The sequence below is a fragment of the Malaya genurostris genome, chromosome 1 (genome assembly GCF_030247185.1).
Source record: "Malaya genurostris strain Urasoe2022 chromosome 1, Malgen_1.1, whole genome shotgun sequence".
Taxonomy (NCBI): domain Eukaryota; kingdom Metazoa; phylum Arthropoda; class Insecta; order Diptera; family Culicidae; genus Malaya; species Malaya genurostris.
This window is the reverse complement of record NC_080570.1, coordinates 18,407,308-18,430,804: the sequence shown is the minus strand read 5'-3', so window position 1 is coordinate 18,430,804 and position 23,497 is coordinate 18,407,308. Positions and strand designations below refer to the sequence as shown.

At 38.4% G+C, this 23,497-nt stretch overlaps 1 protein-coding gene across 1 annotated transcript; it reads right to left on the bottom strand.

Annotated features, from left to right (window-relative positions):
• Positions 1-4,377: 4,377 nt before the first annotated feature.
• Positions 4,378-18,708, bottom strand: LOC131434059 (uncharacterized). Its single transcript, XM_058600711.1, has 3 exons — positions 16,976-18,708; positions 4,709-5,083; positions 4,378-4,644 (listed from the first exon to the last, which is right to left on the bottom strand). Exons 1-3 carry the CDS (start codon positions 18,490-18,492, stop codon positions 4,608-4,610), a joined length of 1,929 nt encoding a protein of 642 aa, XP_058456694.1. The 5' UTR covers positions 18,493-18,708; the 3' UTR covers positions 4,378-4,607.
• Between the last annotated feature and the right edge of the window lie 4,789 nt (positions 18,709-23,497).

Genomic DNA, 23,497 nt, shown 5'->3' with positions numbered 1-23,497 from the left:
TTATTTTTTAACAGATCGATGGTTATTTCCCGACACTGCAATGAAAGTTCTAATATTAATTCTATAATTGAAATTATTTCCAGTGGAAAATAAACCCAAATAACTTTCCTTCCGTCAAATTTTGAAATGGGCCGCAGTTTTAGTTTAATTTAAAATACTCGACACAAATTAACCACTCAAGTGTCAGATTTCAACCAAAAGTTAAAATTAACCGCGAAATGGTTCAGAACCTTAGAGCGGACGATTTAAAATTTTTATAATAGTTTATTTTTATGGGTCAAATTGACAATATTTCGAATAAAGCACGAAGTTTCGAGGACCAAGGCGTCGATTAATACAAAATTTGAACGAAAAGGAAACATACTAAGCACAAAATAACTAAAGGGTGATTTTTTAAGAGCTTGAGAACTTTTTTAAACAATAAAACGCATAAAATTTGCAAAATCTCATCGGTTCTTTATTTTAAACGTTAGATTGGTACATGACATTTACTTTTTGAAGATAATTTCATTTAAATGTTGACCGCGGCTGCGTCTTAGGTGGTCCATTCGGAAAGTCCAATTTTGGGCAACTTTTTCGAGCATTTCGGCCGGAATAGCCCGAATTTCTTCGGAAATGTTGTCTTCCAAAGCTGGAATAGTTACTGGCTTATTTCTGTAGATTTTAGACTTGACGTAGCCCCACAAAAAATAGTCTAAAGGCGTCAAATCGCATGATCTTGGTGGCCAACTTACCGGTCCATTTCTTGAGATGAATTGTTCTCCGAAGTTTTCCCTCAAAATGGCCATAGAATCGCGAGCTGTGTGGCATGTAGCGCCATCTTGTTGAAACCACATGTCTACCAAGTTCAGTTCTTCCATTTTTGGCAACAAAAAGTTTGTTAGCATCGAACGATAGCGATCGCCATTCACTGTAACGTTGCGTCCAATAGCATCTTTGAAAAAATACGGTCCAATGATTCCACCAGCGTACAAACCACACCAAACAGTGCATTTTTCGGGATGCATGGGCAGTTCTTGAACGGCTTCTGGTTGCTCTTCACTCCAAATGCGGCAATTTTGCTTATTTACGTAGCCATTCAACCAGAAATGAGCCTCATCGCTGAACAAAATTTGTCGATAAAAAAGCGGATTTTCCGAATGGACCACCTAAGACGCAGCCGCGGTCAACATTTAAATGAAATTATCTTCAAAAAGTAAATGTCATGTACCAATCTAACGTTTAAAATAAAGAACCGATGAGATTTTGCAAATTTTATGCGTTTTATTGTTTAAAAAAGTTCTCAAGCTCTTAAAAAATCACCCTTTATAATGTCAAATAAATAGCACACGATTTAAAAAATCCGTGCAAGTTGTAGCCGAGTAAGTTCACTTAATAGTTATTCTGCTAATAAAAAATTTATCATTGTAACGGTCAATTTAAAAAACTATTTTTTTCATCAAATGGAGAATGAATACTGAGTCAACGCCTGAGTAAAGGTACTATGGAAACTTTTTTGCTCGAATATAGATGTTTCAACCTTAAAGCCGTTCGCCTCTTTGGGCTAGAAAAACTTTCTGACCCTATGTGAGGGGTTGGGAATCGAACTCAGGCGGGTTGCGTGAAAATAGTCGACTTACCCCCGTAAAAAAATAAACCATTGATTTTACAGCATAAGCAATTGATTCACAATTAGATATATGAGTTGTATCTTGAGAAGAGTTTTTTCGTTGCCCACGATTCGATATATTGTTTCTACGATTCTACAAATGAATTTACTGTACACGTGGTTTTTTCAAACAATATGCAAACTGTACATTTGATTGTTTTCCAAGAAAAAATGCATGAGAAAATTTTATGATTTGAATGGTTACGATACTTAACAACCTATACAATTAATTGAATAGTGTATAACAATACATTAAAATATTTTTCAATGGTCAAAGCAAAACTGTGACAGGTTTTGTAACAGCAAATCGTATTGTATTTCTACAATTTTTTTATTCGGGCCATCACGCTATATCCGTCCCCAATATAGAAAAATGTTCTTTTTGACGAAGCGTTTCACTCGATATTATCGTCAGATGGGAAGCGTTACGTTGAACTAAAAAAGCTAGAAAGCGTTACGTACGATTTTTTTAAAATTGATAGTTACAAATCATGATTGTGGAAATTATGAATGTTGCAAACCGTTTTAAGGGTTAGATTCTTGCGGTAAACGAATTATGATGCGTTACTTTCTTGTAAGTATTATGTGTTACGGGGCGTTACACGCGTTACTTTTCTTGTAAGTTATAGGCGTTAGGAATCGTTACATGCCTTACTTTTTGTAAGTCATAGGCGTTACGAAGCGTAACATGCGTTAATTTTTAGTAAGCTATAAACGTTACGAAGCGTTACATACATTACTTTTTGGGAGTCATAGGCGTTACGAAGCGTTACATGCGTTACTTTTTTGTAAGTTATAGGCGTTACAAAACGTTATTTTTTAGTAAGTTACAAACATTACGAAACGTTACATGCGTTACTTTTTGTAAGTTATAGGCGTTATGAAGCGTTACATGCGTTACTTTTTTGTACGTTAAAGGCGTTACATGAATTATTTCTTAGTTAGTTTTAGGAGTTACGAAGCGTTATCTTTTGAAAGAGACAGGCGTTACGAAGCGTTACATTTTGTAATTAACAAGCGTTACGAAACGTTACATGTGTTACTCTGTAAAAGTTTTTGGCGTAATTAAGCGTTACAAGCGTTGGTTTTTTGTAAGTTAGAGGCGTTACAATCGTTACTTTAAATTAGGTGTCAATTTATATTACTTTTTAGTAAGTTATAGGCGTTACAAATCGTTACATGCGTAACTTTTTTGTAAGTTTTAGGTGTGGCAAAACCTTACATTTTTGAAAGGTACAAGCGTAACGAGGCGTCACATAAGTTTTGTGTGTTACGAAGCGTTATGTGCGTTACTTTTTTACTGTTATAGGTGCTAAAAAGAGTTACAATAGTTTTGGCTGTCCAATTTTAGCCTATTGAAGAGTCATGAAATCTACTGGAAATGTCAAAACTTATGAAGTGATTAAAAAATGATCCTACAACGACCCGGAATACACTGATCAAAATTAGCACGATGACATATCTTATCGAAACGAAAACTTGTATCTAATTTTGAAGGAAAATTAGCATAAATATTATTCGAGTGAATTATTTGTTTTATTCCATCCATGAAGGAATCATTAGTTCGTTCCTTGATATGAGAGTATTTAGTAAACTGAAATGTTATTTTACATCATTCAACGGTTTCAATATTTTAAATGTTCCAGAAATGAAAAAAAAAGTTTGAGAAATATTATGCTGCTGTTGAATTTGAAGAAATATTGAGTATTTTATAATGGAAAAGTCCGGAAAAGTGATTTAAATTTAAAACAATGACATTTGTTGGTTTTTTTTTTAAAGAAATAAACAAATGACAATAGGAATGGGCAATAAACGCAATTGAAACAGAAAAAAACAGCCTACTAATCGAGCGAACCTGCCATGAATTGAACTAACCTAACACCGTTCCAAACATTTTTTTTTCAATCTACGCAGAAATGTCACTCTCAGACATGACAAACAAAACCACAGTTCACTTCTAGCTTTTCAAGGAATCGCCCATCCACCCATTTAGTCATCATTATTGCATATTTGATAGATTTCCCTGACGAGTTTCGTGAAAGTATCCTTTACGGAACAGACAAAAAACGACAAATCAAAAGGACAACAGAAGAAAATCACGCCACATGCGGTCAGCCAGTCAGTTAGTTCGGAAACATTTGTTTGTTTTCCAATTTCCCTTCGGGGGAAAGAGACACGGTCCGGAAATTGACAACCCTCCTTTCTTTCGACACCCACTGCCACAGCGATTGGGCTACCTACCTGTTGACGGACGGCAAACCAACAGTCGGTCCTTCTGCAATAAGGGAGGGTGGTTCGAAGAAGTAAAACACAAGCCGGTCGTAAACTGATTATTATTATTATTTGCTACTATAATGCGCTATCAAAAGCCTGTTTATTGATGTTATATGATTCCTTCCGTTGAGGGGATAGATTGATATTTTTTTTCTCGGTTCTTGCTTTTTACGCTACACATTCTTCCGGGGATTCGATTTCGATAACAGTCCTAAGGGAAATTCCTATAACCGATCACACTTAACACGATTGACGGAACAAAACGGCACTAGTGCACGTCATCGTAGTCCGTAGTTTATATTTTTGACAGTTTGAGATGTGTTTGGATCTAGTCTGTTTCTGGTTTAGATATATTTTACATTAGGTTCACCTTCCAAGTGATTTATGATTACTGAACCATCGAAACTCAGTGCAAGTTTTGATAACTTTGGTGCACATGTTCTATTATTCGTGCGGCGGCTGTTGTCGGCTGATGATTGTGTGACGTTCCGCCGGCCGACAGATGGTGGAACGACGATTCCACGGCATTCATAGTAGGCTGCGACTGTCGCAATGTTTCTGCCGACGGACTGACAGTAGCGGTGACCGATGACGATGACGTCAGAGTACTCGTGGAGGTTGGTTGACCGTGTGGCCAAAGATTGGTTGGTGCTGCAAGGCGCGGAACTGGCCGCAGAACGTTTTGTCAGGTTTTGTCTCGTCCGAATTGGAAAGGTTGAAAGCTGCAATAGAACGCAAAGGTTTAGTGTGAATTATTAAAGTTGTGGACCATTTTTCAAAGCAAACCTTTTTAGATAATCCTCATACTGGTGATGACGAACGTACTGGAAGGCGGACAACCGTTCCCTCTGCTGGAGATACAATTCACTAAGCGACTGCCAGCGTCTTTTTTCGAACTCCGAATAGCTTCCAACGTCCTTCGGAAAGTGGCTCCCGTATGCAGCGAATGGAAACAGACCACCGACGGTAGTCGCACCCCGAGGAAACGCACCACTGACCGAGTGTGACTGGGGCTGAGCGCAGAACAGTGCTGCCGCCGCCGCTGCATTCTGGTGAGCCAGTGTTGCAGCGTTTATCATACCGGAAGCGGTACCATTCGGTCGTCCCGAAATGTCCAGTGTTGTCTGGTGAGACAGGAGATGTTTTTTCAGGTAACTTTGTCTAGAAAGAAAAAAGAAGATTTTGGTTAGCTTCACTATCCGTACTCTATTTCTCAATGGCGTTTTCGCTCGAAGGTTAATTCAATTTACTGTTTAGTTGGGATCGAACCTGAGTCAGTTTCAAGATTCAGTTGAACACTTTTGATTGAAAATTATAACTCAAACGAATTAATACATATAAATTACAATAGAATTCAATAATTTCTAGAATCGTCGCTTTTCATTGATGATTTGATTTGTGTTTCTTTAACAACAGCAGGTATCTAGCCAAATCATTGGCTTACTTTGTGTAGCCCTCTTACAAACGATTACGCTTGTAATCTGTCAACAAAAGGCAAAACGGTGAAGTCACAGATATAACTGGACGACGTGAATACGAATAAAACTGACATGCTGCAATTGATTCGTTTGAGCCGTGCTTTATGAGAAGGCATCTCAAAAGTCGTGAAAAAATATATGGATAGATTTCGCCACACCCACCGTATTCTCCTGACATTACTCCTTCTGATTACTGGTTGTTCCGACGGATGCAGCACGATCTAGCTAATCATCGGTTTACTTCTATCGCAGAAACCAAAAATTGGCTTCAAACTTGGTTCATCTCAAAAGACGAGACATGATGGACGATACCTTGATGAACCTTTAATTTTTTTTATATTGAAATAAATGCATTTTTGACACCAAAAAAAACTGTTTTCGTTTTGTTTTTTTTACTTTTATAGAAAATCAAACCGGATACTGATACGAACTAAACATTTTTCATCAAAATCGGGAATGACTATTCAAGCTGTTTTTCGAAGGAAGGCGAAATTTGGTTCCAATTCATATTCAGAAATTATCGTATATTCTCAGATCAATTTTTGATATGCGGATGAATTGTTGGTTTATCTTTAAGAGTTTTGTTGATTTTTTCGCTTCTCGCCCTGTTTCGATTTGTTCTTTGCTTCCTGTGTGAATAATGAAGCTACGCCCTCATGAATTTCATGTGAAATTGGCTGGTTTTCGCGATAAATACAAATCTGTGGGTAATTTTATCGTCTCAATTTATTATGTTCAGTAGTAAACAGTTCAGAAATCAATGATTTCATGTAATAGCAATTGAAGTATCGCCCTGTTTGTTGACATGAAACACGGAGAGCGAAACTTACAATAAAATGGAATTACAGTTTCGCCCTTTATTATTCTTTGTATTACTAAGATTGAGATTTTTACAGAATCGATAATTCTAGGCAAAATTGCAGGATATTCAAGCATTTATTCAAAGAAATTGACTTTTGATTGTTCGATGATTACGTCTTCGCGCATTTTTTTTTAAATTGGCTGGTTTTTACGATAGAGACAAATCTGCAGGTAATTTTATCATTAAATTTTTCCAGTATTGAAAAGTTCGGAAACCATTTAAAATGACGACAAGAAAATAGTTTCGCTCTTTCTTTCTAACAATTGAAGTCTGTTTGTTTGTTGGCATGAAACACGGAGGGCGAAACTTACGAAAACAAACGAAACAACAATTTCGCCCTTCCTATGTGATTACTAACATTAAGATTTTTATAAACTCTAAACTACTAGGCAAAAATTTGATGCGATTTTGAAGAATTTTTCCATAGGAAAGAGAAAATCTACTTGTTTACATAGGCAAGTCTCGCCCTTCTTTTGGAAAAACAGTTGATATGTTTGCTTTCATCAGGGCATACAGATTTCATACAGAGTACAGATTTTATAATGTTTTCTTAAATTCAATACAGCTTTATACAGTTTTAGACAGATTTCACAAAAATTGGTATGAACAAATTAAACTTCTTTGATAAAGCTCTTTTTGATAACAGTATCGAGAAACAAGATCCGTTATCAAAGGACGAATCACAAATTGATTGGAAAATCTGAAAATTGTGTACATGTTTGATGATAAGCACTGAATTGTAACGATATTTTTACTTGAAACTTAGACATCGCATTATGAAACATTATCGTCAGACTGCGGGTTGAATGAACTGATTGGAAATTGCACTTTAAGCACTAAAATTCCACGTCAACTTACAAAGTCATCAATTCGAAAGTATGAGGAATTTAAATTATGTTTTGTTGATGGATATACAAATATGTTATTCTGTTGTTCTGTATAACACCAAATTTCTCTTTTGGTGTTCGGTAATAATTTTTGCGATAATGATTTGTAACATATTATTTTTACTGAAAGACACGTAAAATTTACTCAGCTATCGGCAAATCCTATGTAAAAGTTACGATACATTTACTGACACGGTATGTGAACCGTCATTGTCATTTCTTTTGCCGAACTCAGTAAAGTTTTACCAATATTCAGTAAATTAATGAAAAATAATGCAGAATTTCAGTAATCGTCACTATTCATTCAGTAGAAATACAGATCTGTACGATAACATTATTTTCGGACGTAAAGATGTGAAAACTTCTAGATTTGAAGAGAAAAAGTAATGGTGCAAATTGATTACTGTGCGAAAAATAGATAATACTTATTCCTGGCGGTAAGCTTTCACTGGGATAATATATTCAAAAAGCCTTCTACAACTTTTTAAATTAGTACTCTAAAATTATGATGGGTGATCCCATATTCATATGATCATTTTATTTGTGTAAATTATTTCTGGAGAGTAAATGTAATTGCATTCATTCATCACAAGCAAATAAATTCATTATTCGGATGAAAATATACATCTCAAATAAAATTTAATAAAAAACAGTAATACTTCACGGGTCACCTATTACATATTTGAGGATTGTTTTGTAAATTTGGCCGAACGTCGGTATTGAATGATGAAGAAGTCAATAGAATTATGACAGATCGAAGTTAAGTGCAACTCTACCGATCATTCAGCAAATGAAACTTTTCCTGAACGGATTACTGAATGTTCAGTTGTTTGAAAGTCAGTAGAACTTTACCGAAATCCTTAAAAATAATTCGGTGTGTAGAGTGAGATATAACGCTCATTCAATTCTTCTTATTCTAAAACCATAAAATACTAAAATAACATCATTTCAACTTAAAAATTTCGTTTCTTTGTGAATAGTAAAAGTAACACAGATTTGTAATGAAAATGTCAGGAATCTCTGGTTTTCCTCACGAAATATCCTATGCGGTTTTGAACTCTAGGCATCTCATTAGTAGAGTCGCTATATTATTTTGCCGATTACTCGTTTTTCAACCAACGAATTGTGCTAAAATCGGAAAACAATACCTTTGCTCCGTCACTAAGAAGCAATACCGCAGAAAAAAAATAGGTCGGAAATTGTTCAATACTGTATTTATTCAATTTATCGAACCGAGAGCAGAAGATCTCACTCTAAATAATGATTTTCGTATATGAGATGACAACTGGAGCTGTTATCCTACATTGAATATGAAATTGAACAAAAAATGTAAATGTAAAGCTCATTTACATAGTAAGATTTAGAATGTTTTGTATGGGATATAAATATAATTGTTTTAGTTTATTACGTTTTATGATGTTATTTTTATCGAATATTCAGGTATCAAAATTCCGGTAGCAAAAGAAGTGAAATAGGTAAAATATTTTAAGTGTGTAGGACTGTGTTTCGAGTGAATTTTCTCTTGACTCAAAAGAGTAAGTTTTTTTTTTATTCGTCTTGTTAATCTCAAAACCAATGTTTTAAAAATACTTTCGGTTTCAGGTTCGCAAAAGCAATTTTTTCACTACCACTAAATGAATCTTCGCGTGAATCGTACATAATTTTGTGTCGAAAAATTAACTAAATGAACTAGTATTTCTTAATTGAATGTTTGTTTAGCCTTTTTCGACATTAGTTGTTTACCTAAGATTGTAAATTTCACAAAAGCCACCCACGGAAATTTCAGACAGCCGAGACTTTGAGTATTTCAAAATTAATATATTAAACTAATAATAAATTGATGTTTTTTCACGACCGAGTGATTCAATAAAAAATGGTTCAGGTTTTGGGAAAAAGATATTTTGTGTGTTTTTCAATGCATTCAGCGATTTTTTGTTTGTAATTTTGAGGCCATTCAAAGTTCCCAAAGTTGATCTAAATCTGACTTCCGGTTTCGGTATTTGTTAAAAAGAAAAAAACAATCACTTCCATCCCTAAAATATAGCTAAATCAAATTTTATAAGCCGAAATCCGAATGTAAAATCTCACGATCGTTTAACAGAATTTCATGTATTTTTAGAACCGGATGTCGGATCCGTGACTTCTGATTCCAAAAATGCAGGATGTTAGTGTTTTTTTTTCTATAAGTGACAAAGTAAAATTTTTCTCTAGTTTGCAGATGCTCAAAAACTCTAAAATTGAACCAATTTCCACTATTTTATTTTCAAGCCGACTTAGGATCCGATTTCTTGTTCCAAAGTGACGGAGTGATGAGTGCAATAATTCTATATTTGTATTCCTGTAAAAACTCGCACTTGTGGACAGTTGGACTTCTGGACTCTGGAATATTGGACATTTAGACTCTTGATTTCTTGAATTCTTGACTGAATTCCTGGACTGTTCGGCTCTTTGACGCTTGGACATCGGGACTGTTAGGTTTTTGAACTCTAGGACTTTCGGAAGCTTAGAATTTCGGACCCTTGTATTTCTGAACGTCTGGACTCTTGATTTCTTGAACTTTCGAGCTTCCGGACTAATAAACTGTTCGACTCTTGGGCGTTTGTACTCCGAACATTTGGACTTCTTAATTCTAGGACTTCCGAACACTTAGACCTTGGTCGCTTAGACTTCAACACGCTTGTCTTTCTGTACGTTTGGACATCTGGACTTCTGGACCCTTGAAGGTTGATGCACTTTTACTCGTATACTCTTGAACTCATGAAATATTGAGCTCTTGGACTCTTGAAGTAACGTACTATGGAATTATTAATCTTCTGTGTTTTCTGAACACATGGACTGTACTACTGGACTTCGATTTTCTGTACACGTGGGCTTCTAGACACATGAATTCCGAACTCTTGGACAGTTGGAAACTTGTACTCTTGAACTCGTAGAATTTCTGATATTTGTACTGTTGAACGCTGGGATTTTGGAGTGTTGAACTCGTGCACTCTAGTTCTCTGGTTCTCTAGGATTTTTTAAATCTTTATCTTTTGGATTATACAGGGTGATTTTTTAAGAGCTTGAGAACTTTTTTAAACAATAAAACGCATAAAATTTGCAAAATCTCATCGGTTCTTTATTTTAAACGTTAGATTGGTACATGACATTTACTTTTTGAAGATAATTTCATTTAAATGTTGACCGCGGCTGCGTCTTAGGTGGTCCATTCGGAAAATCCGCTTTTTTATCGACAAATTTTGTTCAGCGATGAGGCTCATTTCTGGTTGAATGGCTACGTAAATAAGCAAAATTGCCGCATTTGGAGTGAAGAGCAACCAGAAGCCGTTCAAGAACTGCCCATGCATCCCGAAAAATGCACTGTTTGGTGTGGTTTGTACGCTGGTGGAATCATTGGACCGTATTTTTTCAAAGATGCTGTTGGACGCAACGTTACAGTGAATGGCGATCGCTATCGTTCGATGCTAACAAACTTTTTGTTGCCAAAAATGGAAGAACTGAACTTGGTTGACATGTGGTTTCAACAAGATGGCGCTACATGCCACACAGCTCGCGATTCTATGGCCATTTTGAGGGAAAACTTCGGAGAACAATTCATCTCAAGAAATGGACCGGTAAGTTGGCCACCAAGATCATGCGATTTGACGCCTTTAGACTATTTTTTGTGGGGCTACGTCAAGTCTAAAGTCTACAGAAATAAGCCAGTAACTATTCCAGCTTTGGAAGACAACATTTCCGAAGAAATTCGGGCTATTCCGGCCGAAATGCTCGAAAAAGTTGCCCAAAATTGGACTTTCCGAATGGACCACCTAAGACGCAGCCGCGGTCAACATTTAAATGAAATTATCTTCAAAAAGTAAATGTCATGTACCAATCTAACGTTTAAAATAAAGAACCGATGAGATTTTGCAAATTTTATGCGTTTTATTGTTTAAAAAAGTTCTCAAGCTCTTAAAAAATCACCCTTTAGATCTATTGAACTCTTGAACTTTAGGATACTTGAATTTGTAAATTCTTGGATTCTTAGACATTCGGACTATTAGACTTGTTTGCTTCTGAACTTTTTGATGCATTTCTTGAACTCTTGGACCTTTGAACTCGGGAATTATTGAATTTTTGAGCCCTTGAATTCTTGAGCTTGCGGACTCTTGAAGTCTTAAACTCTTTAGCTCTTGAACTATGGAAACCTTGAGCTCATGGTCTTTTAAACTCTTGAACCGTTTAAGTCACTTCAGGACATCTGAACTTCTGGATTCATATATCTGGACACTGGGTCTTATGTACACTTGAATTTCTGGTCTCTCGGACATTCTAACAGTTGGACTCTTGAATTTTCGGACTGTTGCATTCTCGAAGTGTTGGACTCTTGTACTGTAGGATTTTTTACCTTTTGCGCTCTTGGACACATAGACTCTTGACCACGTAGACATACAAATTCTTGGACTCTAGAAATCTTGTACTCGTAGACTCTTGGACTTTGAGACTCTTGAATTTAAGGACTTTGGTACTCTAGGACTCTTGGGCTCATGGAGTATTGAACTCTTGCTTTGTAGATCTCTTGAGCACTTCAATTCTTGAACTCTTGGATTTATTTACTCCTGAAATTATAGGCTTTGACTATGAGACTTTTGGAACCCTGAACTTTTTCGACTCTGAAGGAATTACTGAATTTTTGAGCACTAGTGCTCTTGGACTCTGAATCTCATTCTAAGGCTTTTGGCATCAAACAAAAATTTTTCGAGAATCTCAATTTTTTTAGTCACAGAAAGTCGTTTAAAAAAAACCTCAAGTTGACACTACGTTTCGTGTTACTAAGTCTTTTGGCATAAAAAAATCGATTTCGAAAATTTTCAAATTATGAACGCCGATTTTCCGATTTAGATCAAATTTTGAATAGAAACTTTTTTGATGTGCTTAGACCTTTGAACACTACCGCTAAATGAAATTAGATATGATACTGAAATATTGGCACCCCAATGCAGGTTCTGAATTCTAAATGTAAAATCTGGAAGTAAAATTTGAACCTGAATGTAGAAGTTTAATTCTAAAACTGAGTTCAGAAATTAAGTTCTGATTCGGAAGTCAGTTTTAACTTCAGGTTTTAGATCCAGAATCCCGATCTAAAATTCACCTCTTGTGTTTTGTTCTAGAATTTTGAAGTTGGAGTCCTAAATAAGAATTCTGGATTCGAGTCCCGAACATAATTTAAGCAATTAAGTTCAGTTCTAAAATCTATTCGAACCAGTTTAAGAATCCAGAATTAGGACTCAGTTCCACTGTCTACAGTTTTTAACTCTGAACCTGTAATCTGGAGCTAAATTCTAAACCTGAAATTATGTTAAGAATTCAGGTAGACCAGAATCCAAGTTCTGAGCACAGGTTTAGAATTCAGTTTTAAAATCTAATCCAACATTCAGTTCCTTACTGGTTGAAAGCGACTGCCTGCCATGACGTTCGAAATTTCGTTGTTGCTGCTATTTGTGGAAGGTCCTCACTAAGACGTCCAGTTTTATTTAAAGCACAAGAAGAAATTCTCGATTTTAGACCATGGTTTGCCTGCAATACTCGTACAGATGAACATCGGCACTGATATGTACCTAAGTCTCTCAAAACTATCGTCCCGGGTACGAGAACGGTAAGTAAACGTGATGAGTTTTCCTCATTGTTTTCATCAATTTGAGAAAACGTTATTTTTGAGTTGTTTATGGGTATCTCCACATTGCTTTATCATAAATTGCTGATCATATTTTTGATATCATGGAGAAAGAATTATGTCGTTGTGTTAAGTACAACTCGAGATATTTACAATTAAGTTCCACCCAATCATCCGCAGGGTAGATTTTGAAAGGGGCCCCATAGTAAAGTAAGACGTATTCACGTCAAAAGAACCGAGGATATTTTTTCAAATTTATTACCATTTTTTAAGATAACATCAGATCTTGACGTTTCATGCAATTCTAAAAAATTCCATACCGGGAATTTTAGCAAATGCTTAAAAACTCCAAAATTTAACCGGTTTCCATTAACTTAGTTCCAGTTCCGATGTCTTAGAATGATGAGTGCAATAAATACATTTGTAAAATTGATGAAAAACCCCAAATTGTAGAAAAATTTCTCATGGAAAATAAACTAGTTCGGCAATTTGGAAACAGAACTGGTTAGAAATCAGCAAAGAGTTCATTATGAAGAACTCGTACTTTCTGATAATTTGTCTGGTTTTCCACAAGAGATTCTAAGTATTTAGAACCCCATTGAGAAAAACTAGATCTATATCTCATAGGTTCTACAAATCTCTTATCCTTCACGACGTTTGTGACGGATGCTATGTCCTGCGGTTTACAAACTGACGTTATCTACACAGACCTTTCCACTGTCTGACAAAATTATCCATGCCATTACAGTTGCTAGTTTGGCTTCGATCATAACTTAATAATTGCCGATTAGCAATCAAGATAACTGACTATATTCAAAGAGTTTATCTGGGATTACACGAGGCTAGGTCTTGGACCTCTGACCTTCCTCCTGTACTTCAACGATGTGAATCTTTTTTTAGGATGTACACACTTATTTTTCGCTGATGATCCCAAGCTATTCCAAATAGTTCGAAGCAACGAGGATGCCGTTTTTTTTTCGAAAATTTCGAAAAAAATCGTTAATCGGCGGTTAAAATCAATGACTGACTATCGCAGGAGTTCTTTGCTTTTTCCGGAATACCTCAAGGCAGTCATCTCGGCTCATTGATTTTTCTGCTATATTTCAACAATGTGAATTACTCGCTGGAAGGTTCACGACTATCTTTTGTTGTACCACCAGAACGATACGAAGGTGAAGCAAATGATGCCGAAGATACCAGATCTTTCGTTACGTACTGTGGCTAGAAAAATAAAAATATTTCGAACTTTCGTGCATACTTCCAAGTCCCGGCAAGGTATGAAGTCGTTCAAGGTGAAAACTGTACCGAAACAGAGTGCGACGGCTAAAACCTGGGTTTGCAAGTCCTATCAAGAATATTTGCTGAAGTTTTGACGTGAATACGTCTTACTTTACTATGGGGTGTTATTTTAAAATTTACCCTCTGGGAGAGTGATCAGTTTTTAATCGTGAATATCTCTTGTTTTATTCAACAAATCAACACAATTTTTTCCCGTCGTCATCGGAGATACGATCACCAATTTGTGGTAGAATTTCAGGTACTATGAGATAACCACAAATAACTCGAAATCGAACATTTATAAAACCTTTGATAAATAAGTAATTGTCTCGATCAGTTCAGGCCAGAATCCAATTCTAGTGTTCAGTACTGACATTCCGGTTTCATAATTCAAGACCAGATTTTTTTTCAATTTCCAAAATCCGAAAATCTAACCAAATCTAAAGCTCAGTTCCACGTCCAGAATCAAGTTCCGGAATTTTTGGCCTGAATTTTGGAACCAAAATCAGGATCTTGATTCTAGACTTCGGTCAGTTCTGAAATTCGGTTTAAGAATTCAAGACCAGATTTTTTTTTCATTTCCAAAATCTAAATCTAAAATTCAGTTTCTTGTCCCGGAACCAGGGCCAGAATCAAGTTCCAGAATGTCGAAACTAAAACCAAATTTCAGAACTTGATTCTAAGTCTGGATTTTCGAACCGAAACCTGAAACTGAGATCAGGATTGTTGGCTTGGACTCTGGAAATACATTTCGGACTTGGATCTGAATTTTTAAACAGAAATTTGGAACTGAAATTGAAATTCCGATCAGAATTATGTTCCAAAATTCCTATCCAGACTTAGAATTCTGATTTCAGAACGGAGTCTCAGAATTCGGTTCCCAAGTTTATCAGTTCAGAATTCAGTTCTGGCATCCGGCTCCAAAATTCGACCAAGACCAGATTTGTTTTTCATTTCCAAAACCCAAATCTAGCACCAGAATCAAGTTTCAAAACATTGATACTTATACCGAATTTGAGAATTTGATTCTAATCCTGGGTTTTAGACCCGAAATATGAAACTGAGATCAGGATCTTGATTCTAGACTTGGACTGTGGAAATACATTTTGGGTTTTTCTGAATTTTGAAACAGAATTCTGGAACTAAAATTGAGCTTCAGATCAGAATTATGTTCCAAAATTACTATCCAGACTTAGAATTCGGGTTTCAGAACGGAGTTTTAGAATTCAGTTCCCAAGTTCATCAATTCAGAATTCAGTTCTAGCATTCGGCTCTAAAAGACCAAATTTGTTCATTTCCAAAATCAAATTCTAGCACCAGAATCAAGTTCCAGAACATTTGTTCTTAAACTGAATTTGAGAACTTGATTCTAAATCTCGATTTTTGAATCGAAATCTGAAACTAAGATCAGGATTTTGATTATAGACTTGGACTGGAAATACATTTAGGAATTGAATATGAATTTTAAAACAGAATTCGGGAACTGAAATTTAGCTTCAGATCAGAATTATGTTCGAAAATTACTGTCCAGACCTATAATTCAGGTTTCGGAGCGCGGTTTCAGAAGTCAGTTCCCAAGTTCATCAGTTCGGAATTCAATTCCAGAATCTAGCATCAACATTAAGTTTCGGAGTTCAGGATCAGTTCTAGCATTCGGCTCCAGAATTCGGTTTCAGAATTCTAGGTCCAGAGCTCTGAATTTTTACAATAAAAAAATCTATTTTATTCGTATTCACATCATCCGGTTTAAGAATTAAAGACCAAAAATTTTTTCATTTCCAAATCTAAAATTCAAATCGTCCAGAATCCAGGGCTAGAACCAAGTTCCAGAACATTGGAGCTTAAGCCGAATTTGAGAACTTTATTCTAAGTGTGGATTTTTGGTACTGAAATCTTAAACTGAGATCAGGATCTTGATTTTAGGCTTGGACTGTGGAAATTCATTTAGGACTTGAACATGAATTTTGAAACAGAATTCTGGAACTAAAAATGGGGATTCAGACCAGAATTATGTTCCAAAATTCCTATCCAGAATTCAGTTCTGGAATGTAGTATCAAAATCAATCTCAGAATTCAGGTTCAGAATTCCGTTCTAGCATTCGGCTCCAGAATTCGGTTTCAGAATTCCAGGTCCGGAATTAAAATTCATTGCGAAATGAACATTCACGTCTTCCGGTTATGTCGCTGGTATTACCCACCCGCTTTTTTTCCTTTGTGTGTAAATGGAAAATAAAACTTCAGTTCTGGAAGACTTCAAGTAGCTAATCGGAATGTCTTTTTATAATGCCATGCAACGGAACGGTGTTAGAGGAGCATTTCAGAACGAAGAAAATTGCCAAGTTTCACCCAAACAATATTTGATTTGGCAGGCAATATGAAGCCAAATCACTTCCGGAACGGTGAACAACGAAATATACCGTGAAGAAGCGATTCCATACCTATTCTGGTTTGATTTGGCATCTTGTCACTACGCCAAAGATGTTTTGGGTTGGTATAAATCGAATGGAGTCCAGTTGTACCGAAAGAGACGAATCCATCTAACTGGTCGGAGTTGAGAACTCTTTAAATATAAAGAACAAGCTACAACTATGGGGAAGTTTCGAAAGTCTTGGACAAAGAAGAGAAGTCTGCACAGAAACTAATGACTAGATGGAGCTCACAACTTTCTAGTTTCTCCATGAAATTTAATTAAGTAACTGTAATTAATTTTAAGATGACTAATAATGCACAATTAAACGAACAAATAATGCTGTTTGGATAGAACTAACCAATTTTTTTTGAATCCAAATTTAATCTGTCCAGATTTTGTCGCGAACAGGCCTCAATTTGGAGGTTATTCTTGGCGCTGGTTAGTACAGGTAAATATGATATTTAAAAAAGAGGAGTAAAACCTACCTCCTGAAGCACTTCCCGCACTGGCCACACCGGAAGCTCTCCTCCGGAACATGAAAACCGGCCGGCTCGCCACGATCACCACCGTCAGTATCCACAATTTCCACACACTCATCATCCTTTCGTTCGCCACCGTCGGGACGAATTCCTCCTCCCACCGGGACACTTTTTCTTTTACCCTCATCCCCAACGTCACTAGCACCAACTGTGACCGGTGCCGGTCCTGCACCACCGGAACCGGATCCGGCACCCCGTGGCTTATGCCATCGCTTGTGCGAGGCCAAATTTGCCGGACAGTTGAACACTTTATCACACTCCGAACAACGATACTCGATGTGGACGATCCGCGAACAACGGTGCTGAGCCAACCCGAACGCGTCGTCGTACAACGCCCGGCACAGCTGACACAAGTACGATCCGATTTTGTTCTCAATCTTCGACAGAATCTCCTTCGCTTCGTCGGTGATCTCAACCACGTTGAAGGCCGGATCGATATCGCCTTTGCGTACCACCAGCTCTTCGCCGTCCTGTAACTTCCGGATGATGGTTCCCGACACCGGACTGGTGTTGTCTTCGTCGAGCAGTTGTTTCCGTGTTTTGATTCGCCGTCTCTCCGCTTTCGGACGTTGTGACGAGCTCTTCGGTGGCCGTTCCTTCGACTGAAGATGTTCATATCCGACAAAACTTCGCTCGAACAACCGGGCGAATCCTTCGATGGCTTGCAGGTGTAGCTTTTCGTTTTGAAAGTAACGCTGACCATCGACCAATACGGCGTCGCTATTCTCCTTCTCGCTATCGACAATGTTGATCGACTGTTGGCTATCGTCGTCGTCGTCGTCGTCGTAATCCACGTCGTCATCACCACCGGGATCCAGAGATTCCACGTCAATATTCGACGGTGATCTACAGGTAGCTTCTACGGAGTCTTCCTGTCCGGTGATGTCGATGAATTCATCGATTGGTCCATCCGGTGAATGGGCTGCTGTCAACGTGTCCGCAGGATTCGTGGTCACGATCGTCGTCGTCGTGTTGGGCGAAGTTGACTGCAGAGATTTGAAGGGTGGCAAACGAGCCGAATCATCGAAGTAACGGAAACGTGCGCTGGCCGTTGTCGTCGTCGACAGTGTAGTGTTCGCGTAGTATTTTTTATCGTCGATACAAACCGTATCGCAGAACTGGTTGGTCGTTGATCGCTGCTGGCCGTTGTTGTTGTTGATCGACTTCAACTTCCAGTCGTCGTCGTCGTTGTCCTCGCCGACGAACATTTTCGTTCGCTTCCGCGGCGGTGATGGAGTCGACGGTGGAGTCATTGGAACATTCCCTTGACGCAGGGATAAATCCAGCGGTATTTGGAAATCACTTGGCACGATTCCGGCCGGGTTCACCGAATAGAAAAACGACTCAAACGGAGCACCGTCCGACGGTTGTTGCTGGTGACTTTCCTCCAACTGTGGCTGTTGCTGCGATACACTGTATGGTAACATCATATGGCTATCCTGGAGTGCAATGGAACAACTCATTCTTGGAACTAGAACATCACCACTACAGCGCACAGTTCGGTTCGGGGTTCCGGTTTCTTCCGGCACGTTCGATATCCTTCGCGGTTCAGAAACTACTGCTGAAGTGCTTCTGTTCACTACCAGCAATCGAGTCCTGACCGGGGATTCAAACTACTATCAGCCAATCCTCGGTCTTCCCTTTCGCGGGAAACGCACTTCTGCGCAGGACAGTTACCGCCCATGAACCGGGTGCATATCAGAGATTCGTCTCCCTCTCTTGTACCAAACAACCGGAAGCAACAGGTGACATTACATCACTCGTCGTCCCCTTGTCCTCCGGAACGTTTGCAAATAGCTTCAGGGAAGAAAGCCTGACTGGACTTTTTTTTCTCTTAAACTTCCGCTACTCTCTCTATCACTCTCACTCTCTGTTTCTTTCTCATGTGAAGGACTTCCACCGAAGTCACGCCCTCTTTTGCATTGTTTATAAAGAAGTACGTTTTTTTTTGTTTATTCATCTAGCGAACTTCGGCAAATGGATGAAAAGATTCCATGCGATGGGGAAATAAATTGTCACAAAATATGGAGCAATGTGAAGCATTTCCTACGCTATGTTTAGTTGCCCCCTGGTCGATGAGTGTATGTGTGTGAGTAATCGTGAGAAACCACAGCAAGCGTCCAGCAGCAGCAGGCCATGACTTTTGCCGTAGGTATAGCAACCCGGCAGAGTGAAAATTCCCTGTATATGAATTCGCCTTTTTGTCCGGGTCCGGGACCGGGTCCGAGTTCGGTTGGCTTTGGGAATGCATTCGGATTGGAAACGGTGGAATCTCGTGACGGTGGGTGAGTGCCAGTGTGTATGTGCTCGATGGGGCAAAGGGAGACTGGGAAAATCGTTCCGTGTATGCTTTTTCGCACTTTGACATGGGTGTGAAGAATTGAACCAGCTCCGACCGAGTTAAGTGTGGAGATTTTTGCTGCTGGAAGCAATTTTGTGCTGCCATTTGCTTATGCATAGGTCTCCGGGTTGCAAACCTGAGCAAGGTGTTTTTTTTTGTTCTTAATCCTGTTTGTTTAGAATAGCATCGGGCTTTTTCCATGCGGTTTTGCTTGATTAATTCATTTATTATGAAATCACAACGATTATTTTGCCATTTTTTTGGCGCTGAATCTGTTGCAAAACTGTCCACCATTTGATCTATTTTCAACCGATACTAGGTTTTTATTATAATCGAGCGCTGTGGTTGACATCCATAAATAATTACGAATGAAAAAAAAAATCAAATGTTTTCCATAATACAAAGCACCATTCGAACAAAATTCCGCAATTTTTTCGTGGAGAAATATTGAGAAATAAGTCGGTGAAGAAGTATTTTCGGGGACGCGTTTCAGAAATCATGATTTACGGTGTCCACTGTATCTCGGCGCTAAATTATCAGAAGTCGAAAAATCTAAGTAACAGACTTGTAGTTGTTTTTATTTGATATTGCAATTTTTCTTTCTCAATTTTTGGTGGTTGTTTAGAGTCAAAACTGCGATAATCCGCCGTTTTGTAGCTGTAAAAACAAAAATCGAAAAGATAAACTGTTATTTTATACGTAGAAAGTGTGTGCAAAATTTGAAAATAATTGGTGAATTAGTTTTTCAAAGGGCGATGGACACGGACTTTTGAAACGAGCTTTATAGGGGGGCGGGTAGGGGCTAACATTTTCGAAAAATTATATTATTTCTTTGTATTTTTAGGAATGTTTTCAAGAATGTTTCGTTAAAATTTCAAGTCGATCGAAACAGAACTCTTGAGCCTGTGCGTTGAGCTCTTGCTTCTTCGCTATATAAGATAAGAAAAGATAAAGACCCAGTATTTCCAGAGGTTTGTTCCGATAGGCTTGAAAATTTGAAAATAATATTCTTGAAATAGTTTACTATAACAAAATGCAAACAAAAATTGAGTGATTGGTCAAAGGTGTTAGATCCTACCCGCCCCTTACGGATTGTTCGGGAGAAAATCTGAACAGATTAAATTTAGAATAAAACAAATTTGCGGATAGCTCAATCCAAGATGGATTTTTTATTCATTTAACTGTGCATTATTAGTCATTTTAAAACTAACTGCTTAATTAGACTTGATGAAGAAACTTGAAAGCTTTGAGTTTCACCCATAGTCATTAGTTTCTGTGCAGACTTCTTTGCAATGGATTTATCTGCTTTTCGAATTTTTTTATAGTTATAGCTTGTTGTTTATATTGATAGAGTTCTCAACTCCGGCCAGTTAGATGGATTCGCCTCTTTCGGTGCAAGATAGACTCCATTCGCTTTATACCACTCCAGAACATCTTTGGCGTAGTGAAAAGATGCCAAATCAGGCCGGAATAGCGAGGGAGACGCTTCTCTAGGTATTCTTCACGGTACGGCCTTGTTTTTTTGGTTTCTACGTAAAGTACATACAAAAAACCCTAAATGTTCACATTCTGCTGCGGCCAGTAGTCAGTCGTCACTCGTTTTCGTCCGAGACGTCAGATAGAACATGGCCCCTAAGGAGTGTATCGATAAGTAGTTAGCAACATTCAAACAGTTATTACTCTGAAATGGCTTAATTTTTTGCAGCGTATTTTGCGGCGACATGTTTGTTTGATTGATCCGGAAACGCGAAAGAAAATTCTGCACACTTGGTGTTCAGAAAGTGGTGTCACGTACAACGAAATTGCAAAACGAATGAAAGTGCACCACACCAGTGTCAAAAATATTATCGAAAAGTTCGGTAAGAAACAAACAGTTATTACTCCAAACTAACAGTTATTACTATTCCATGAAGGATTTGCCCCGATCCGGTAGGAAAACGGGTCCCAGCCAGCCCGGCCGGGACTTAAAAGTGGTTGAGTACATCAGGAAAAACCCATCGGCGTCAACGGGGGATTTGGTCAAGCAGTTCAACACCAGCATCGGGATGATTCAACGGATCAAAGTTCGGAACTCCCTGAAAACGTACAAGAAACAGAAGGTGCCGGAAAAGTCCCTGGTACAGCAAGTTCAGGCCAAAACAAGAGCGCGAAAACTGTATAACCGGGTTCTACAGAATAAATACGAATGCATCCTGATCGACGACGAAACCTACGCCAAGGAAGACTCTCGAGCGTAGCCCGCACCGCAATATTATACGAAATCGGTGTACCAGGACCTGGACGACGCTGACACCACGGTGGCGATAGAAAAGTTTGGGCAGAAGGTGTTGGTCTGGCAAGCAATTTGTACCTATGGTTGGCGGTCGTCGATTTTCTTCACGAAGGGCACAATTAACGCCAAGGTGTACGAGGAAGAATGTTTGAAGAAGAGAATGCTGCCACTGTACAGAAAGCATAAGGTTCCTCCTCTCTTCTGGCCGGATCTGGCTTCAGCCCACTACGCCAACTCCGTTCTACAGTGATTGTCAAAACAATAATGTACAATTCGTGGAAAAGGACATCACCTCCTCGAACTGCCCGGATCTTCGACCAATCGAAATGTATTGGGCAATTGTCAAGCGGCACTTTCGGAAGGAAGGTACAGTGTCCCAAAACATGCAGGAGTTCAAGAAAAAAAAACTGGACAGCTACCACCAGGAAAGTCACAAAAGTAACTGTGTAGAATTCAATGAAGAATGTCAAGTCCAAAGTGCGAGCGTTTCACAGAAACTAGGATTTTCTTCAATATAATCAGTGAAATACATAAAAATGTAATTTTTATACAATATATCGAAAACTGATGTCAAAACATGTTGTTTTTTTCGCTTTTTTATTCAATAATCAATGTTGCTAACTACTTTTCGATACACTCCTTACATGAACATTTCAAATTTTAGGTCTGACATGACTGTTAATAATTGGTTTTATGGTTTTCATCACAATCACAGCATGATAATTCATCTGAATTATTATTAATATCATTTATTTTACCCCGGCTTTAACCTTTTGGTCGTTCACCGGGGGGAAACGAGAATTGTAATTACATGTCATTTAAAAAAAAAAAAATTGTGTGTGTTTTTTTTCAGTTTAAACTAGGAAGCGAAAATTCGATGAAAAGAGTAACGGTACGGGCCGCGGATAGCGTCCTCGCGGGTCCAACCAGCCGGTGTTTTCGGTCCTTGGTTCTGGTGAGGTGTTAGACCGGATATTCCAGTGGATGACCCCTGGTTTTGATGTTCCTTCTGTTGTTATTGTTTGAGCTCTGCGTATGGTGCGCAGCGATGGTGTTTCTAGTTGATATTGGGCCGCGGAGAACATCCCTGGGGACCTACCCCAGCGGATGGCCCGCGGTGAAGATTCGGATCCGATGGCGATGGTGTCCAAGATTTCGTTGGGTCAAATGTCATCGGCCCCTCGGTTTGTTCGATGGTGAGATTTGAGAAAAGTTTAAAGGAGAAGAGCGTGAGAGAAATTTTTTGTTTTAATGGCGGTATATAGTGTTACTTTTACTGACAGACGAGGGTAGGGTAAAACTGGCAGAGGTGACCGTCGGGCCTAGAAAAGATCGAATTAGTTCTGCGGCTGAGGTGGCGAACCAATAAAGAGTGGGGAGACGAGCGGATGTTAAAGCCGAGTCTGGAGACAAAAGCAATATGTTTTTTTTCCGTTTTGTTTAAGCGACTGCCGAGATGAAGTGGCGGGCGAGCGGAACGTGGTGCTAGTGCGCAGGTGCTTGGATCACGATGATAAGCCGGGTGCATTGGGTGGCGTTTCTAGTGTAAGAGAGAGCTGATGTTTTCTGGTTCGAGCTAAGCGATATTCAAAATGTTTTTTTGGGTCTCAGGGTTATTAGGGATTGTAGGTGAGTCTGTATACCATGTAGTTTGATAGAAGGGAGAGGATCAGGGCAGGGTTTATAGAGTGTGGAAGAGGTTGGCGTCTTTTAAGAAGTTGATGAGGGTTATTTCGGCTACCGGGTCATTCGATAAGATGTTTCTTATAGAGTTTTTGATGTCATACTGTACACGGAGGTTGTGAAATTCCGGGCAGTTGACTAGTATGTGCTCCACTGTGAGCGGTGTGCTGCA

Coding starts and splice junctions, on each gene's coding strand:
- LOC131434059 (XM_058600711.1), bottom strand. CDS start 18,492: ATGAGTTGTTCCATTGCACTCCAGGATAGCCATATGATGTTACCATAC. Junction 5,084..16,975: donor TGCGGGAAGTGCTTCAGGAG/GTAGGTTTTACT, acceptor TTTTCTTTCTAG/ACAAAGTTACCTGAAAAAAC. Junction 4,645..4,708: donor TATGAGGATTATCTAAAAAG/GTTTGCTTTGAA, acceptor GTTCTATTGCAG/CTTTCAACCTTTCCAATTCG.